We start from the raw sequence: 18,128 nt of genomic DNA on the forward strand, positions 1-18,128 counted from the left end.
TTGAACCTGCTGAGAATCCCTCTGTGATGTATCGTCTGTAGAATAGTGCCAGTTTGACTGATTGTCAGTGCACTGTGATGTTCTGACAGTGCTGCTAAATCATATTGCACGTTTCCCCTTTCATGTTTGCTCCCGATATTGGTCCACTGCATTCAGCTCTTAGTGCTGCCTGTTAGAGGGATGAATTACCATCATCTGAATTTTAAAAACGACCAGTTTTAGAAATAAATGGCTAACACCATAAAGCATGTTTCAGCTGTGTTCCTAATCTCAACAACATATTGTACATAATTTACAGTTTGCACAACGTCTTCCTCTAAAGGCGCAACGGAACAAAGAAAGAGACCGTCCCCTATGGAGGGATATCTAATAGCACATTCAATGCCTCATTTACAGCTCTGTAATAACCAGAAAGAAGCTAAATATCAAATTTCCCCCAAAATGGCTAATATCAAACATACAATATATGACATAAGTTCTGATACAACTCTGGTGATCTGCAAGATAAAACCATAAAAATACAATACTGTGCCAGGCAAAGACTTCTGCATTTTGGCTGCTGCAACTCAAGTGGAAGAAAAAATACACAACAAAACAAAATTTACCTTAAAAACACCTTTTTTGTTAAAAAAAAACCAATGCATTTTAAATCAGCCATAATTGTAAATAGCAATAATTGTCAACAATCAACAAAATATGTCCTGAATGAGTTTGCGCCCAGAGTAAAGAAGACACTTTAAAATGGTCTTCAGTGGACCAGATACCAGATCTGCACTGTAATATAGTAATTATGTACAAGCCTCGTTGGGGTATTTAATTACATACTTACACAATCGGGTTCATTTTTACATACAAGACCTCAGAGGTCTCCTCTCTGCTCGTGTGCAGAGTACCGCTCTGCTTACTTTGGCACCTCATCTGTACAGTAGTACGTTTTCCTATAGTTGAGTCATAAGTTAATTGGTAAAATGCTATTAAAAAAGCAAAAGTTTCAGCTGCAGTTAAAGGGTCAGTTCAGACTTTGTTTGGTGTTCATGTGACGATGAGCGTTTGTAACTTTAAGAGAACAGATCAAATTGTTTCTACTTGGCTTAAAAATGAGAATTTTTTTAAAATTACTGATCAACGGAAAGTCATTATCGAGAGAACATGAATATGGAGGTGTTGTGCTTGCATGTGTGTAACGTTGTGTTATGTGCTGCGGAATACAGCTCAGGGTGGATTCATCTGTTTCCAAAGCCTGTTGGAGGACAGCAGGCTTTATATTCAACACTGAAAACTATTTACTTAACAGAAGACATGGTCTGGACCCCTAAAGTTGAGTTTTTGTGTGTGTACGTGATTCTGCTCCAGAACTGCTCGTCCTTGTTTAATGTGAATGGTGTTAGTTTATAAGGAGTGGTTTATAGCACCAAAGTGCCCTCTGGTATCTATCTAGTTGGTGCAAACCTGCAGTTTTTCACTAACTGGATATATTTCAACACTGCGTGTCTCTTTTCTCATCTGTAAAAGTCACTCCAGTAGAAACTCCCAGATTGTCTTTATCTCATCACTTTGGGCTAAAAACACCAGAGTCCAGCTTGGAGCTGGTGCTGCTGCTGCTGCGCCCCCAGCAGCTGGCGGTGATGCTCATGCTGCGCTGGGTTGCTCCCTGGCTGTGGCAGTGAGCTCGTTCCAGACGCTCACGCTCCAGACGCTCGCTGTCCGATTGGCTCTGCGTGCGCTCGGGCCTGTTGTGGACGTTGCCTGTCGGGGAGTTGGGGGCTGGCTGTGAAGAGATAGTGCGCAGCAGGTGGTTCCTTTTTCTTAGGAAGTCGCTGTTTGCACCTAAGCCGAAGCTTCCTTTACGGAGGACCATGCGCGCGCTGCTGGACTTGGCTGGCCGAGAGCGGTGGTTGTACTCCAGCTGGGACAAATGAGCTGCATATCCCTCTGTGATGAACTGTGGAGAGAGGAAAGGAAATAAAAAAACACGTTTAAAATAATTTCAATAACTGAAAAGCCTCTATTTAGCTGCTACCTGGCACTGGTTCTGCATCTTTTTTGAGGGCCTGCCGACGATGTAAATTTGAGAAGAAGGAAGGCCGATTGAGGTGTAGACGGAGATATCTTTGGTTGATCCATATCCAGCAAAAATCTTCATGTTAGACTGGAATCAGCCAAGCAAACAAAAAACATAAGTATCTCATTTTCCTTACAAACCAGTACAAACTTTTTATGACTGACAAAGATTGCCTTTACACCAAATCTAACCTCCGTGAGGTTCTTGAGGAAGTTCGCCTTGTGTCTGAGTGGGTCGTGGACCAGACCATCGCAGAAGGAGACAATTCCATGTGGGAAGTTGTGCTGAGATAACCATGCCACCACCCGCTGCTTCTGCATGTCCGGACGCCCGGTTACGTAGATGATCAGGAAACCTAAATCCTGCCAGTGCCTGCCGTGAAAACAAACAACTATGCTAGTAATCTTTCATTTGAGAGGAAAATTTAAAACTTAAGACAAAAAACAAACAAACAAAAAAAAAAAAAAAAAAAAACAGAAGAAGCAGGGTACCTGACAACATCCACGGCTCCAGCCCGCACTTTGGGATCGCTGCCCATGATCGACACGCTGGCAGCAAACGAACCGTCGATGCTGAAAACTACAAACTCTGTGCCACGAGGCACAACAGTCAGATAGCTGTCTGCAAACGTGTGGTCGCCTCTGGGAAACAAAAACATAAGACGAGTGAGAAATAGGGAAAGATGATGACAAATAAAAACACTGCTGGTGTTTAGCATCTAAAGCTGCTGTCACCTGACGACCATCTTAACGGGGTAGACGCCGATGCCCTGACGCTTGTCCTCTGGGATGGTGAAGTACACACGGCCGCTGCTGTTGGTCACATCAGTGCTGAAGTACACCCATTCTCCTGATGGGGGTTGAGTCATGATGTGGAGGTCAACCTGTGTGCAAAAAAATAAATCACATAAACAAACTTTCAAAACCAAAATGACCACAAAGTCTGATTCTTGCTGTTTACCTTCTCTCCGGCTAAAGTCACCATGTCCAGAGGGCCATACATGAAGCGACCCGTTATGACCTGCTGGCTGTCTTCAGTAAAAACAGCATCATTCACGCGATGGTTGGCGGTCACATTCTATCAAGTAAGATCAAATAAAACACATCCTTTGTGAAAATCAAAAACAAAACTTGAAGAAGATAAATGGAAATTGCTGCTTCCTCCAATCTCGCACTCACCCTGATCTTGACGTGAGTCCTCTTGCGGAGCCACTTTTCTCGAGGTTTAGATGGGGTAAACTCGGACACTTCTTTCCCATCAAGCTCCAGAATGCTGGAGTTTTCATGTCTCATGACCTGACGGTGAGATTTGAGTCATTTTTTATGTTTCTGTGACTGATCCTCAAAGCCTGCAGGTCTCGTATGAAGAATGGGACGGGACGTTTGTAAGGCTTACATACCTGCCTCAGGAGAAAAGACACAACATCAGTGGACTCCCAGTAGGACGCGTGGAAGAGGTGTGGCAAAGCCACGGTGGGGAAAGCCGTCAGAGCATCGGGGCAGTACAGAGCAAAGTCTAGCCGCTTTGTGCCCCACCAACGTGCTGCAACTGCAAAGGGGAATGAATCACATCAGGTGCAGATGACATGAACTGGTGGGCTAACACGATGCCACACAAATGTGCAATGCCCTTGAAACTAAAGAAATAAATCCCCCCTGAAAATCATCACCACTTCCAGCAATCCTTCAGCTGCAGGTGAAAAAGGAAGGAGTTTATGACCTTTTTCAGAGGACTCATGCACTAAACCAAAAACAATTAGGTGGTTAGAGCTGATGTGTGATTCAATGAGTAGCAGGTTTTAAACAAGGGTGCCAGAGCTTAGTCCCAGTGAGTAAAAGTGTTCTTGAATCTGTGTGAATTAATTTTGTGAAAGACTTCCAAGGAAAGAAGAAGCGGCTTCCTGGAAGAGCAGCAGTGGGGCTTTGGAAAGTGCAGCGCAGCACGCAGAAAAGACCCAAAGCCTCGCTGCGATTCCCCCTCCCTTTGGAAAGATACCTTGCACGACTTCTGCTTGGGAGTCCAGTGAGACCAGATCTGATATAGCATAGTCCAGACCCGCTGACAGGATGTTCTCGTACTGTGAAGTCGGGCTTAAACTTTCACTAGATTCGGCATCGACATCCAGCTCCATAACCTGGTCTGCATCGGGAGATCCTGCAGCCTGGTTGGCTTCGGGTTTCTTACGGGACTTTGGCGGACTTTTCAAGAAGAATTTGTTTTGTGGCGTTAGGGCAAGTTGGGACAAAAGACTGGACATTTTGGACCGGTTAATCTGCCCTGATTTAGCTATAAGGGGGAAAAGAAAAGGAGAAAACCAAACGATAAGATTTTTACAGTTTGAACAGAGACATGCTGAGATCCTTCAGCTGAAAAAAAAAAAGAATTGTTAGTAGTGGAGAAAGGAAAAAAGGAAGGAAGGCTGGTGTTTCCGAAGATTCTCTGGCTTTGGAGTCAAATATTTTAAGTGCTTTCTCAGGTTTGTTCTGCGGCTGTGCGAGCTACAAATAAAACATTCGGGCAACAGAAATAAAAACGTGGAAGGGAGGAGGAACTTTGGTGGACAACCAAACAGAAAAAAAGAGCTGATTATCTCAGCAAACATCGTAAACAATGCAGTGATGGTTCTGGGGAGGTGTCCACATGCATTCAAACGTTAAGATAAATGCAGCACTCGGCCACTGCATTTACATTTAGACAGTGGATAAGTGTAAGACAGACAGTGGAAAGTGGCTCTAAGCTTGCTGCTCTGTAGGAATCTGATCCTTTATCAGCATGTAAGCTGTAGCAGAGATGGGGAAAACGTCCTGTGTGTGGCTCCTTTGATCATGTGTACGCGAGTTCTCCAGGTGGTGGGCAGGGTGTGTGTGGAGTCAGAGCAACGAGAGCTGATGTTGTGAGAGCTGAAAAGAGGAACTGGACTGAAGAACAGAGAAGTTGGCCTGAGAGTGAGAGAAAGTGGGAAACTAGCGAGAGCAGAGTGTGTGAGTGGAAGGGAGGGGCAGAAAGAGAGGGAGAGAGACGGGTTGGTGGTGAGAACACTTACTGTTGGCTATGTTGGTGGCAGTGAAACTGTCTGCCATTCCTGAGACCTGGCTGGCAATGCTGACCTCACTGGCCCTCCTTAGGCCCCGGAAGAGGGGGCCCGTTACAGGGGATGAGGGGTACGAACTGTCCATGAAGACACCACCATGAGACTGAACAACATCCGCTATTGAGCCCAAACAAGGAGATCCCATTAGACAGAGACACAGGTAAGGGGAGCTTACGGTGATGGGTGGGAGGAGGGGAGGGGGGTGACAGCAGGCACCATGGTTTCAGAGGACATGTGAAACCACATGATGGCCAACCGACCAACGCATGAGTACATAAAACATGTAAAGTCTGAAACATCTGTAATTTTTATGATTGAATGAGTGTTGATTTTTTTATCCCTGGGGAAAAGATTTCCAAAGAATGTCATTAAAAGCAATAAATAATTTGACTTTGTAAATATTACTAGAGATATTATAAAATCAAATGACCTCTGACCATTTTCACAAGAGGAAAATATTTGTCACGTTAACATCAGGATGTTACACAGAGCTACATATTCGCAGTGCAAACACAACACCGAAAGCAGCACAGGGTGCACATCAGCACGGTGCTCTGAGCTTTGGGCAGCAGAAAAATACCTTCTGGTAACATCGAGAATCTGAAATCACACAGATGATGCAAACAAAACTTGGCTCAAATCGCACAGCATTAACACAAATGCTCCTGCAAACGCCAAAACACACATACACACACACACACACACACGATGGCAACACAGTGACTGGAGCCACAAGATGTTTGTCTGATTTTTTTAGCCAAATATTCCCAAAGAATTACGTCGATTTTAGTTGCAGTAACTGGACTGGATTTTATCAGGAGAACCAGGATTCACATTCCTGATTCTTGAAGCAACGGGAATACTCACAGAACACGAAAAAAATCAGAGCACCTTGGACTTGAGAGGAATTAAAGAACGAAGAAAGAAATGGAAGGATGCTGTGAATGAGGGGGTGAGAAAGATGGAAGTGAACGGGAGAGGCTACACACACTCCATAGCGGCGGGTGTGGCTTTGAGGGAGCTCTCCTGCCAGTTAAGCACAGGAACAGGAATGCAGGTCTCACTGATGGTCTCCTGACAGCGGAAGGCCAGGGGGGGCCCACTGTCAAGCAGCAGCTGAGCGTTGCTCTGGACTGTCTCCACTACAGAGGGAGGTGCGGGAGGCAGGGAGGGCAGAGGTGGTTTTAGAGGGCCGGGTGTGCAGATATGGGGGACAAGAGGCCGAGGAAGGAAAGGAGACAAGGAAGACACAAAAACGTGAAAAAACTGAACATGAAACAAGAGTCAAGCCCTTAGTGGACCTCACTACTCAACTGTTCTCTAGTATGAACAATGTCATCTAATAGGAACTCATAAAAACTTAATCAGCTCGGAAAATCTCCTAAGTTTCACAATAAAAACTTGAGAATAACTTTTAAGCCTGAAACAATGAAATATTGTCTTCTTCGCAAAACTTGAGAGCACTTGTGCAGCTTTTTAATACATTTTAATGTACAAAACAGCTAATCCTGTTCCAACTAGCTAACTTGCTAATATACAAGTCTTTATCATTGCCAGTGATAGTAAAATGTTGATAAATGGAGCTGGTTGAGGTTCCAAGGGTTACTCCATCACAATAAAAAGTTACAAAATAATAATAATAATAATAAACAAAACAAAAAAATTAAAAGCAGGACCACATTTAGATGATAAACTGCTTTACAGAGGATGGTGAAGCACAAACAGGAGTAAAATGCATAATTTTTCTTTAAGACGAGGTTTACTCTGAATGAACTGTGCTACATTTGCTGTGCATGGCATGTATCGATGACAAACAGGACGACTATCCAGTGTCTGAAGTGTCTGCTGATTTGAACTGAACAGGAGAAAGTAAAGCAGTTTTTAGAACTGGGATTTCTGCATTTGAGTCTCAGCTGTATCACTGGATAGTTGGCGAGGCGACATCACGTCGCTACTGCGGAGAACTCACCCAGCAGGGCCGAGTTGCCATCTCCCAGAGGAAACCGCTGGTAACGGGGTACGCTGAAGGGGGGGAAGAGGTGAAATTTCCGCTCCAGCAGAGGCTCCAGGCGTGAGGCTGAGGGATCAGGTGGGTGGAACAAGTTATAGACCTGCTGACAAGCAGGTCTCAGCTGGGCCACTAGGGGGAGAAATCAAACCACAGACACAGGGGGTAGAGATGAAGAAGCTGCACGAGAGCCAAAACTTTGCATATCTGAAGATACTCACCATCCAGCATCGGGATCACGGTCTTCCTCAAGGCCAGCACCAAGCCAAGAGGAGAGCCAAAGAGGAAAAAATCAGACACTTCAAAGTCAAACTTCCCCAGGGAGACTCCGTCCAACATGGTGCTGCTGCTTGATCGGCGAGAGACCGCATCATTCCGCAGGACGCTGGAGTGCAAACTGGAAATGGAGACCAGACAAACGTAACCTTCAGGAGTCAGGCCAGATCAGCCGAGAGGCTCCATCATCCTACACGAAACACACCTGGATAAAAAAGCCTGGTGCTGTTTAATTGTGTCCAGCTCATAGGTGGAAGAGTCACTCCTCTTGCGAGGCAGCTGCCTCTTGGTCTCGTCGCTCACACTGGTGCGAGGAATATCAATGTTACTGCGACTGAGGTGGCGGCTGCCCTCTAAGGTAGGGGAGGCTGATCCGTGCACACTGTTGACGGTGATACCAGGAGAGAGGAGGTCCTGGTCCTGGTGGGGGATCAGGGAAATAACAAATATATTTAAAAATATAAAACAATGTTAAAGTAAAGCCACAGCAAATAAAGTTCTGATTCTGACCTGCACACTGATGACGCTGCCCCTGCGACTGCTGTTCTGGCTTTCGTTTACTGTGGAACCGCTGTTGCACAAAGCGTCGAATCCCAAAATTCCTCCCACACAATCCCCAATGAGGCAAACCTAAAAAATATCAGGAATAATATACACAGAAAATGAGTGGCTGCACAAAAATCTTACACACGGTAAAAAAAAACAGCAACAAACCTGGCCGGAGAAAGACGCTCCATCCAGAGACTTTAGAAACTCAGCGTACACCTGATTGGCTCGAGCAATGACCGTGGCCACAGAATCCTGGTACTGTGGCGATGAGGTGGCCAGGAGAGGAAGAGCTGCAAGCGGGATGTGGTCCTGGCTGCTGGACAGACAGCCCTCGTCATAGCTGTAAGGGCTCAAGCTGTAACAGAAAAAGAAGCTCGAGTAATTCAACGATTCCAAAAAGGGTTTTCCAATAGAGAAAACAGCCGGCACACATGAACCCTACAGTCATAACACACACTGCCTGGAGCCGGCAGATTAAACAAATACTAGTGCAAGTGTCTTCTCTTACTTAGACACCAGAGAGAAGGCCTCGGCACAGATGGCAGGGCAGGGCACCAAGCGGATGGCGATGCGTCCCAGCGCAGCGGGGTAGTGAACACGCATGACTGTGTCAAAAGCTGTGCTGATCGTGTTGATGTCGGCCTGCTTGCTAGTCTGGTCCCCTCCACCTGCATCCAGGATGTTCCCTCCGTGTAGGACCAAGATCAGCACGTGAATCTTAGAGGGCTGCAGACTCTGTTGAGACGAGCTCTCCTGAAAACAAAGAGTTATGATAAAAAGTGGCAAACTTTGACGAACAGCACCTGGAGAATGATTTGTAATCACTTTTAGTTGTCGGTTTGAACATCGTTCTGCCTTTTCAAACACGGATCACACAGAAGACGTCTATTCACCACCACAGAGGGGCAGAGAACCATGCTTCTGGGGGGATTTCACACAACCTTGCGGAGAATAATGTGTAGTTTTGTCTTCTGTGTCGGACTCAAAACTTTCACATTTTCATAGAATCACCATATGCACAGTTAACGCCACAGCTGTTGAGTACAAGCCGGTTGAACAGAGGGTGGTGACGTTCAGGAAGACACACGAACTAGGATTTGGACAACCAAAGGGGGAAAAGGAAGGGCGGTCAGTACACGGATCCGATCTGCCTGTGGGACTATCCTATCCCACAGTGCACTGGGGCCAAAACGTTTACTTACTGACTGGTGCCTTGTTACCAGGATGGTGGGAATGGGAGAGCTATCGGCATGGCCGCTAAGAAAGCTGCGTATCTGAACACAAGAGGACAGAAAGGCTGATATTCTGAGAGCCTCTCTTTCTTCCTCTAAAATTTAACATATTGGGAATTTTACAACAGGTTTTGTCTTTTATTTATTTATTTTGGAAAAGTTATTCCTGGTTAGGCGTTGCATTTTGTAAACATCTGATACACACATACCTCGTCTAATCTATCCTCACTTGTTGCTCGCTCATAATCCGCAGTCATTTCCTTAAAGGGTTCATCTGAAAACACACAAACACACACACGGAGTGAACATCACATCACAAGAGTGTAATTGTGATGAAGCTCCTTCCAGTATTCTTCCTCGTACCAGGAGTTTCCTCTGTGTCTGCGGCTTCGATCTTGTCCATGAGGTCGTTTGAGTTCCATTTGGCTATTTCTTTTGGGAAAACCTCCTCTCCATCCGAGAGATCCTCTAGAGAAAATAAATGGATGATTTGTGTTAGCAAAGTTTCCCAAGTATGCACGGATGACCTCTGCTCACAATCTTAAATTAGGGAATAGTGAAGCAAATGTTGGAGCCTCCACCCCTTGTGGCGCAACACTCGCTGTGGGGGCCATATTAGGTTTAGATTTACAAAGACGAAGTAGAACCTTGCGTAGAATAAATTTAGGAGAATCTCTGCATGCTGGACAGGTATGTCCTGGAACATGTCACCAGTTCACCTCAGATGATAAGATTTTCCAAATTTTTAAAATTATTTATTTTTAAATTAGCTTAGTTTACAGTTCATGGATTTAATGTGATTTTTATAACACGTTTTTATGTTTGAAATTATATGTGCAGAACTTATTGATACATCAATCAATCAATCAAATTGTATTTGTAGAACACCTTCCTTTGCCTTTACAAGGCACTGAACATGGCATAAAAATCACCAAAGAACAATAAAACACGTAAAAGCAGCATGCAAAATTGATTAGTGCTAAAATAGAGAAGATAAAAATCTAGAAACCATCTTAGATAAATGCCAAACGACAAAAATGAGTCTTCAAGCAACTCTTGAAGACACGTAGTGATGGTGACTGATTGTAAGTGGTAGCTCATTCCGGAGTGTAGGAGCCAAGACAGAGAAAGCCCGATCACTTCTTGACCCGTACCTAGATCGCAGACCAGCAGCAGATTTGTCTAAAGCAAGGATTTTTAATGTTGCTAAGCTGCTGAACTGAAGGTAGAAATTAAACCTATAAATAATAAGAATTTAGACACAGAATGTGGCATCTTTAGATTTTTGAGTGCTCTCAAGACTAAACTTTACTTATTTACACAGAAATTTGGAGAACACACATCATTATGGAGTTTTTGTAACAGAGGATCGCCAAACTATAATGCACGTAATCTAAACTCAGTTGTATAGCACACTTGTAAGCTTAACAAGAACTTTATTCATCAGGTCTTTGTAAGTGACCGAGTTCATTTGGATACATCACAATCTTTAATCTACCATGAATAACTGCTTATTTCATGACTGGGCAGAAATATTTAATAAAATGTGATCTGATTTCATTACAAACTCCAGAAAGAAAAGAATGAATGACGTGCATAAAGAGTTCATATTATTAACAATGTTCAGCTTTATTCTCATTTCATCATCTTCATTTTAATAGTTTGTCATTATGTCACCACACAGCTTTAAGGATAGTTTATTGTTCGACTTGGCATCAAAGAGGATTTTACAACTTGATGTTGGGATGAAACACCTGGTCTGCCAGCTCATCCCAACAGGGAGCGCCTATTTCAACTGCAGCCCCAAAGCATGCTGGGTATCTGGGAAATGGTTAAAGAGATTCATGCAGAGCAACTGAAGAAGAAAGCCAATAATTTCTTTTTTTTGAATAGTGAAAAGTCACCATCACAATAAAAATCTAAGCATTATTTACCATGAGCATCGAAGAACTCTTCGTCCGAGCTGTCGTCTGAGTCTCGTGCGATGCTCTGCATCCTCCATTCTGAGATGCTGTGACGAGACGGGCTCACTGAGAAACACACACAAGCCCAAAAGTCACTGTTACTCGTGGACACACACCCACATGCACAAAAATACTTCAACAAAGACATGTTGCACAATCCAGTACGGTGTTATATAAACATGGAGCTTTCTCTGTGGACCACTACTTCATCACAGATGGACCGTTGGGTAGTCTGAGGTGGTGTGTTAAATGTGAGGCACAGATGCGGCACCAACGCACCCAAAAATCCAACGCCAGCCGGGGAAAATGTCTATCATATGTCTTCAGCTGACACTTCATGTATCATTAGCGCAGCAGAGGAGAGCGAGGCGGGGGGAGGGGGCTGTGGGGGCACAGCTGTAGCTGTCAGGACACACAAGGAAACAGCAGCGGTGGAGGGGAGGGTCACCCGAGGAGCATCAGCCTCCTCGGATCTGTGACGTCAGCACTGATGCTAAAAATAGCTTGACAGCGAACCACCGAGGGGGGGAGTAAAGGGGTGAAGCAAGGCGTGCTGAATGGAAGTCAGGGTCTGTGTGGTAGCGACAGAGAGCGCTACCTAAAGAAAGGATGGCACAAGGGGGTGAGTAGATGCTAAAAATAGCCCAGGTGGGAAGGAGAGCGTTGAAGTTGGACAGTGAATCTAATACGAATGAGTAAATGAGAAAAGTGAAAACGGGGTAATTAATAATGTACGAAAAAATTGACTTTGCATATTAAAAAGCTGCTCCTGATGCGTTTTAATTTACCACAGATGAAGACACAATTTGCACCAGCTGGATATTCATTTATCTCCTGTTTGCTCAGTTTATTTTTTAGATTCAATCTTTTTTCTTCTTCTCATTTTAAAATCTAATCCACGTCTGACAGCGGGTCTAAATCCATCACAGCATCGTGATATTTACACTTTCATGATTTTGTTGCTAGAGTTTTTGACTTTTAATTCCATTCTTTTGCAAGAAAGTAATCAACAGACAAACTGAGGAAAATTTCTCCCTGGCGCTGCTTGGCAAATACGAGATCTGGTCGCTTTAATGCAGAAACACATTTCTACGCTTTCACTTGTTTCGTCAATAAGGAAGGGTTGTCCATCAAGCAGAGCAATGTGAAGGATCTGAACAGACATTCTGTCAATAGAATATTTCTCTAGTTATGTTCTGTAATGTGTGCGGTTGTTGCTTGTGTGTTATACACAGAGGTGATGGACGAACAGCTGAAGATGCTCTTCACCTCCTCTCTTGGATGAGCGGGAGGATCGAGATGAGGTGGACCACTGCTTGGTGAGAACACCTCGTGGCTGAAGAGTCTCCACTGATCTGGTAACCACTTCCTGGGCTTCTATGGCGCTGATCGCCTCTTTGGCCTCCTGGTCTTTGTCTGGAGATGGAGCGCCTCCATTGACCTCGGTGGCCTCCTCCGCCTGGCAAAACTGGGCCATCTTCCTGGCCAAGGCCAGCTGGGTTTCCAGCTCCAGCAGCCGGATGTCCTCAATGGTCAAACCACACCACTCATCCTGCCAACACCAGGCCTGCCGGTGGGCACGCACCATTACCTTTCTGAGTCCTAGAGGCGGACAAGAGGACAAATACACAAGACTTAGATGGAAAGCGAAGGACACCTGTGCTAGTAAGTGTGTTGAATCATCGCATCAAACAAAAGCTTTCAACTTTGTACTCAAATTCAGAAAATCTGCTCACCGACATCATGAATGAAGCGTTCGATCTTGGACTGCATGCCCCAATAACGGAACTCCACCTTGCACAACTTGTAGGCACACATGATGGGCGTCTTTCCTGGGTTGTTTTTGTACTCCTCTATCCAGTCGTCCCGCAGAGGTCCCCTCTGGGTCTTAACAGACTTGTATAGCCTGGGGTCTTCCTCTGCTTTGTACTCGTGCGTGGGGATGGGATCTGCCACGATGTCGATTTGGTCTGTCAAAGACAATCAGACTGTCAGACAGCTGTGACTGATGAAATCAAGTGATAAATGATCAAAGATCGGTTTTATACTGTCATGTTTGAATGACAGGGTGGTGGAGCAGAACTTGTTTTACAGATTTACATTCTGTTTTACAACAGAGTGAAGGCACAAAGGAATGATTCAATTAAGTTGTGGAACGTTATGTTTTGATACTACAGCTAAACTAAAAACTCAAGGGTCTTACCAATGTCCCTCTGTCTCTTGTCTGCTGCAGACAGGTTGAAGACATTTCCTTGATCGCCCGTGTCAGGCTTGTAGTACGTCTCTATATCAATGGAGAACTTCTCAACAAAAGGACAGGTGTATCTGCAAGAGAGTGTGTGTGAGCCAAAGTTTTAATCATTGTTGGTCATTCACATGTGAGTTTATGACATGATTGTGTATATAGGTTTTTATGGGTTTTACAAATGTGTAATTTGGATGTGTTTTTAGAATTTAGAGATTTTAGTGCCGGCTGCTTCACAATGCTGTCTCGAATTGCCCCTCGGGGACTAATAAAGTTGTCTTGAGTCTTGAGTCTTGAGAGAAAAAAACTAATTACAGCAACTGATTTAAGCAACTTAAGCACGAATAAAGTTTATTCAATGCCTCACGCTTTAAAGATGTGGCCAAAGATTAGTCAAAGAGTGACAACACATTCTCCCTCCAACCCTAAAAATGAGGGCTCACTCACTGATCTCACGGCCTGCTGGGTAATATTCTGATAACCTGCACTGAAGTTTCTATACTCTTGACTTTTATTAGTGTTTGAGGTATTTATTTACCTGCAATTGATCATGTATCATGGCTTTACATGTAGACGTAAAAAGTAGCAATTTCTCCACAAAACTAAATGTTTTGCGCCACTGTTTCAAGTCTCCTCCGAAGTAGTTTTCATACAAGAGCCAGTACCTAGTTCGGGTATAAGGGTAGGCATTCCACGACTCCTCTTCGACCCTCAGAGCTGCTTTGGGCAGGATGGAACGGAACCAGCTGGGAATGTGCATGCCGATGTGGTAGACCTTGTGAGTGTACTGACCCGTCCCGCCTGGTCCATCTGTGTAAGGCTTATTCTCCAGGATCTCCACCCCGCTACCTTCGCCGCAGCTCTCTTCTCTGCTCTTTTTCTGCAAGTAAAATCATAAAAACATGAGTTAACATCTGTGTATAAGTAGCACGCAATGCAGGTGTCTGATTTCATGTAAATTCTCATTTTTATTTGATTTGAAAGAAGGAAACGGATGGATAAACAAGCTACATGGATTACCTCACCACAGACCGAGTCAGATGTAACAATGACTACATGGACAGAACACACACACACATACACACACATTTAATAACTTCCTTAAAGCCAGTTCTGAATTGCAAATAAAGAGGAAGCCCAAAAGCGAGCTTATGGAACCACACCTTTCCCATATTTACATTCTGGGTGCACAGAGGGAATGCTGGGTGGAGTCTGGAAGTGTAGTTGCATGGAGTTCGAGCTAGGTGAGTCAATGGTTCAAAGACCAGAATGTAAGGGAAGGCTGTGGATTGTTAGAAAATCTGTGACAGCAGAAAACTAAATGGCTGAGCATAGTCCAAGTGCTGATGACACACACACACACACACACACACACACACACACACACACACACACACACACACACACACACACACACTAAAGCCAATGAAACATAGATGATCATAAATGTAGATATCTTATCTTACTACCCTACCAGCAGTAGTCTAGTCTTATCATTCATGTTTGCTGAATGCAGCACGATGCCCACTGCACTGATAAACGCAGATACGTGTTTCTCCAGTGATTCAGAGGAGTTGCAAGGAGGAAGTCATGAGGCACCCAGCACTCTGGACCTCATTACCTCTGACAGGTCATTCATTAGCCACCCGTCCAGCTCTCAACAACTCGCACAGCTCCACAGACATAGCACAGACTCCACACAGCATGCTCGTGCAGGCCGAACACACAGCCAGAACATGAGAGAGGCTTTTAACAGTCAAACATGCTCGATTTCAGGTTTCGATTGGAGTAATACATGCAAAAGACGTGTGGAGAATGTCCATGCCTAAAGACTTTTCTTTTTTCTTGCTAACCCTTTCAATGAGGGAGATAAATAACAGGATTAACGTTAAACACATTTGACTTTAAAGGGGACCTAGAATGCAGTTATTCAGTAGTCGAAAACTGATCTTTGAGTCTATATAAAGCATCTAAAATTTTGTTGGAGCTTAAAATGTCCCAGGATCCCCTGAGAAATGGACAACTAAAAAGTGCATAATGATGCTCATTATAAAAAGACCTGTTGTCCCCGCCCACTCCACCAGTGTGTGTGTTTTGGTGGGTGGGTCGGAAGTGGTGGTGGTGGTGTGTGTTGGGGGATTTGAAGAGAAACAAGTGAAAGCAGAAACTAAACTACAGTCAGTGTTTCTCAGTAACCCACTCAAGCCTTATATAAAACTGATTATTACATCTTTAATAAAAAGGGTTTAAAAACAATTAATATTTGAACTACATATAAATTATTTGAATTTATTTGATGTTTTTGCAATCCTGCATATGTTTTGTGTTCAACGTTTTATACATTTTGTGATTTTTTTATACTGTTTGTTCAATAAAGTTCTGAAAAGAAAAAAAGTCCCCACTGAGTGCGTTTACCTGCAGCCAGTAACCCTTTAAAAACCCGAATAATCACAATAACCCGGTTCCGCAGGTCCTTGTAAACACCGCCAAAACCCCGGATATGCTCATAACCGGGTTTTTAAAAACCCAGTTACTACACCTGGGGTAACCCTTTTCTAATCCGAATGTTTGGTCGTGTAAACGCATATCGGGATATCCCCATCAAAGCGTGTGTTCTGAGCATGCTCTGTTCGCAAGGAATCTTGGTCTTTTGAGTAGCGAGACGTCTTGTATGCGCCAGAACAACGGAAGTAAACAACAAGTTGGGAGCAACATGGCGAGTTGCGGCACAGCACCACACTTTTGGAGTGACGAGGAAACCTCCGTCTTCACCGGTCTGGTGAAAAGTATGAACATTATGTCTTTTGTTGATGGCCGAAAGTACAGAGACAGCGAAATATACAAGAAGGTAACCGCATATTGCGTCTTGACGTAGTCCATACGTCCTGACGCTACCCCAACGTCCGCATTTTAATCGGGTTATGCAAGTTAGGGGTAACTCTTTCTATTTATGCATGTAAACGGGTTATTCTGATCAACTCAGAAACCCGAATGCCGACCTTAACCCGATCATAACCCGGACACTGGCTGCATGTAAACGTAGTCACTGAAGCAGTAAGTCAAGAATGAGTGCGTGGCCAAGACAGGCTGCTTGTATTAGGGTTGCAGACTAACAATGATGAAAAGTACCAGACCAGACCACAAGCTATGGATCTACCAGGCATTCACTTATAATCTGGATTTTACCAGTATTTCCTGGAACCTTAGTGGCAAGTGCTTGTTTTTCTCTCTTTCAACAAGACTGTTTCTAGCTGAAGCTAACAGCTAGCTAGGGCTGTCGCGGTAACCGCAAAAATGAAATATCGCAATATGAAGAAGCCCACCGCGCTGCATCATGGGCCACCGCGATTACTGAACTTGGTTCAACTCAATGATGCATGTTGAGAAGGATGGCTGCACTGGTATCAAAACAAAACGTTACTTCTCTCCTTTGGGAGCACTTTGGTTTTCAGTACGTCAGCTGCTGCGCAGCCAGAGTCCTTGGCCGAGACAGAGCTGCCACCAGCGGCAAAAAAAAAAAAAACAAAACAAAAAAACGCTCGGAGACCTGCTGAAGTCCCGGACAAGCACTGCTTCTGCAACCGTCCTGAAGAGAGTTTGAGCCGAGCTGGAGCTCACTCACTACCTGCAGGAGGAATGCATCCACCCTAAAGAAACCCCCCTGTCATGGTGGAGCAACAACCGGGAGAGATTCCCTTTGCTCGCCAGAGTCACACGCAAGTACGTGTGCGTTAGTGCAACGAGCGCACCATCCGAGAGGGTTTTCAGTGTTGCTGGAAATGTTGCCACCCCTCTCAGATCCTCTCTCAAACCGTATATGGTTAACATGCTGGTTTTCCTTGTGGGTAACAAGGACGTGACCGAGCTATAAAGCACCGTCATTCGTGTGTGTGAAAGTGAAATGATAGTGCGCCCGCCCCCCGGCGCGCGCGCGCCCGGTACATGTAATTTTTTATGCTTGATTTTAAACAACTAAACAAAATGGGGACTTGTTTCGTATTTGTTAAATGCTGCAGCCAAATTTGCATTTAAAAGTTTAACCTCCTGAATTTTGTTGTTTTTAAGTTCAGTCGGACTCCGACTGTCGGAGAAACAAACGTTACTGCGATCTGTGTTGTTACTGCCCTTTGATCTGCATTCAGTAAAGTGTTATTAAAGAAGGCACGGCAATTTTTAACCTTTTTTAAATGTGTAAACATTATGTTTAGATAGTACTGCAATAAAAAAAAGTGCTGCAATAATATCGCACACCGCAATATTAAGCCACCCTGAATCACCGCAGGGGGAATTCCTCAACCGCGACAGCCCTACAGCTAGCTGATGCTAACAGAGTCCTGGCTTACCGTGGCTCTGCAGTAGCATTGCTGCAACCAGTGTTTAAATAATGCTGACGCTGAAATGCACTGGAACATGAAGCTGTAGCAGGAGTGGTTACCTTGTGAGATGACTAGGAAGGCTTGCTCAGAAAAGGAAGTTTTTCTCTCGCCTTTTTCTACATTCTACTTTACATAAAAAGTAGGTCACACACGGCTTTGACTTTTTGGTGTGCTACTTTTGACCACCCAAGCTGCCTTTTTCAACAACAAGAGAATGTTGGATTACATTCTAGGTCATCTTTAAAAACAGAAACGAGAGGACAGAGGAGCTTTAAGGTTGGAGCTCTTGTCTGGACTGAAACAACAACTCCAAAATGCAATCAAA

The 18,128-nt window shown here is 44.3% G+C and overlaps 1 protein-coding gene across 7 annotated transcripts in view; it reads right to left on the reverse strand.

Moving 5' to 3' along the window:
* Positions 1-1,317: 1,317 nt before the first annotated feature.
* The window catches only part of LOC107394189 (membrane-associated phosphatidylinositol transfer protein 2), a 47,281-nt gene continuing 30,470 nt past the window's right edge, over positions 1,318-18,128 (reverse strand). Inside the window, exons 3-27 of one of the 7 annotated variants that reach the window (XM_054731706.2) lie at positions 14,093-14,307; positions 13,386-13,507; positions 12,919-13,152; positions 12,452-12,784; positions 11,153-11,248; positions 9,582-9,686; positions 9,428-9,492; positions 9,189-9,260; positions 8,495-8,739; positions 8,152-8,341; positions 7,948-8,067; positions 7,643-7,857; positions 7,383-7,558; positions 7,123-7,293; positions 6,143-6,295; positions 5,106-5,270; positions 4,058-4,348; positions 3,462-3,610; positions 3,241-3,357; positions 3,023-3,139; positions 2,797-2,945; positions 2,554-2,703; positions 2,254-2,434; positions 2,021-2,149; positions 1,318-1,942 (exon numbers count right to left, since the gene is read on the reverse strand). In XM_054731706.2, the coding sequence (XP_054587681.2) occupies positions 1,550-1,942; positions 2,021-2,149; positions 2,254-2,434; positions 2,554-2,703; positions 2,797-2,945; positions 3,023-3,139; positions 3,241-3,357; positions 3,462-3,610; positions 4,058-4,348; positions 5,106-5,270; positions 6,143-6,295; positions 7,123-7,293; positions 7,383-7,558; positions 7,643-7,857; positions 7,948-8,067; positions 8,152-8,341; positions 8,495-8,739; positions 9,189-9,260; positions 9,428-9,492; positions 9,582-9,686; positions 11,153-11,248; positions 12,452-12,784; positions 12,919-13,152; positions 13,386-13,507; positions 14,093-14,307 (4,353 nt within the window). In that variant the 3' untranslated portion in view covers positions 1,318-1,549. The remainder of the gene's footprint in view (positions 1,943-2,020; positions 2,150-2,253; positions 2,435-2,553; positions 2,704-2,796; positions 2,946-3,022; positions 3,140-3,240; positions 3,358-3,461; positions 3,611-4,057; positions 4,349-5,105; positions 5,271-6,142; positions 6,296-7,122; positions 7,294-7,382; positions 7,559-7,642; positions 7,858-7,947; positions 8,068-8,151; positions 8,342-8,494; positions 8,740-9,188; positions 9,261-9,427; positions 9,493-9,581; positions 9,687-11,152; positions 11,249-12,451; positions 12,785-12,918; positions 13,153-13,385; positions 13,508-14,092; positions 14,308-18,128) is intronic. The other 6 variants (XM_070546116.1, XM_015973012.3, XM_015973014.3 and 3 more) reach the window with 6 other exon arrangements.

The sequence above is a fragment of the Nothobranchius furzeri genome, chromosome 17 (assembly GCF_043380555.1).
Source record: "Nothobranchius furzeri strain GRZ-AD chromosome 17, NfurGRZ-RIMD1, whole genome shotgun sequence".
Classification (NCBI taxonomy): Eukaryota; Metazoa; Chordata; class Actinopteri; order Cyprinodontiformes; family Nothobranchiidae; genus Nothobranchius; species Nothobranchius furzeri.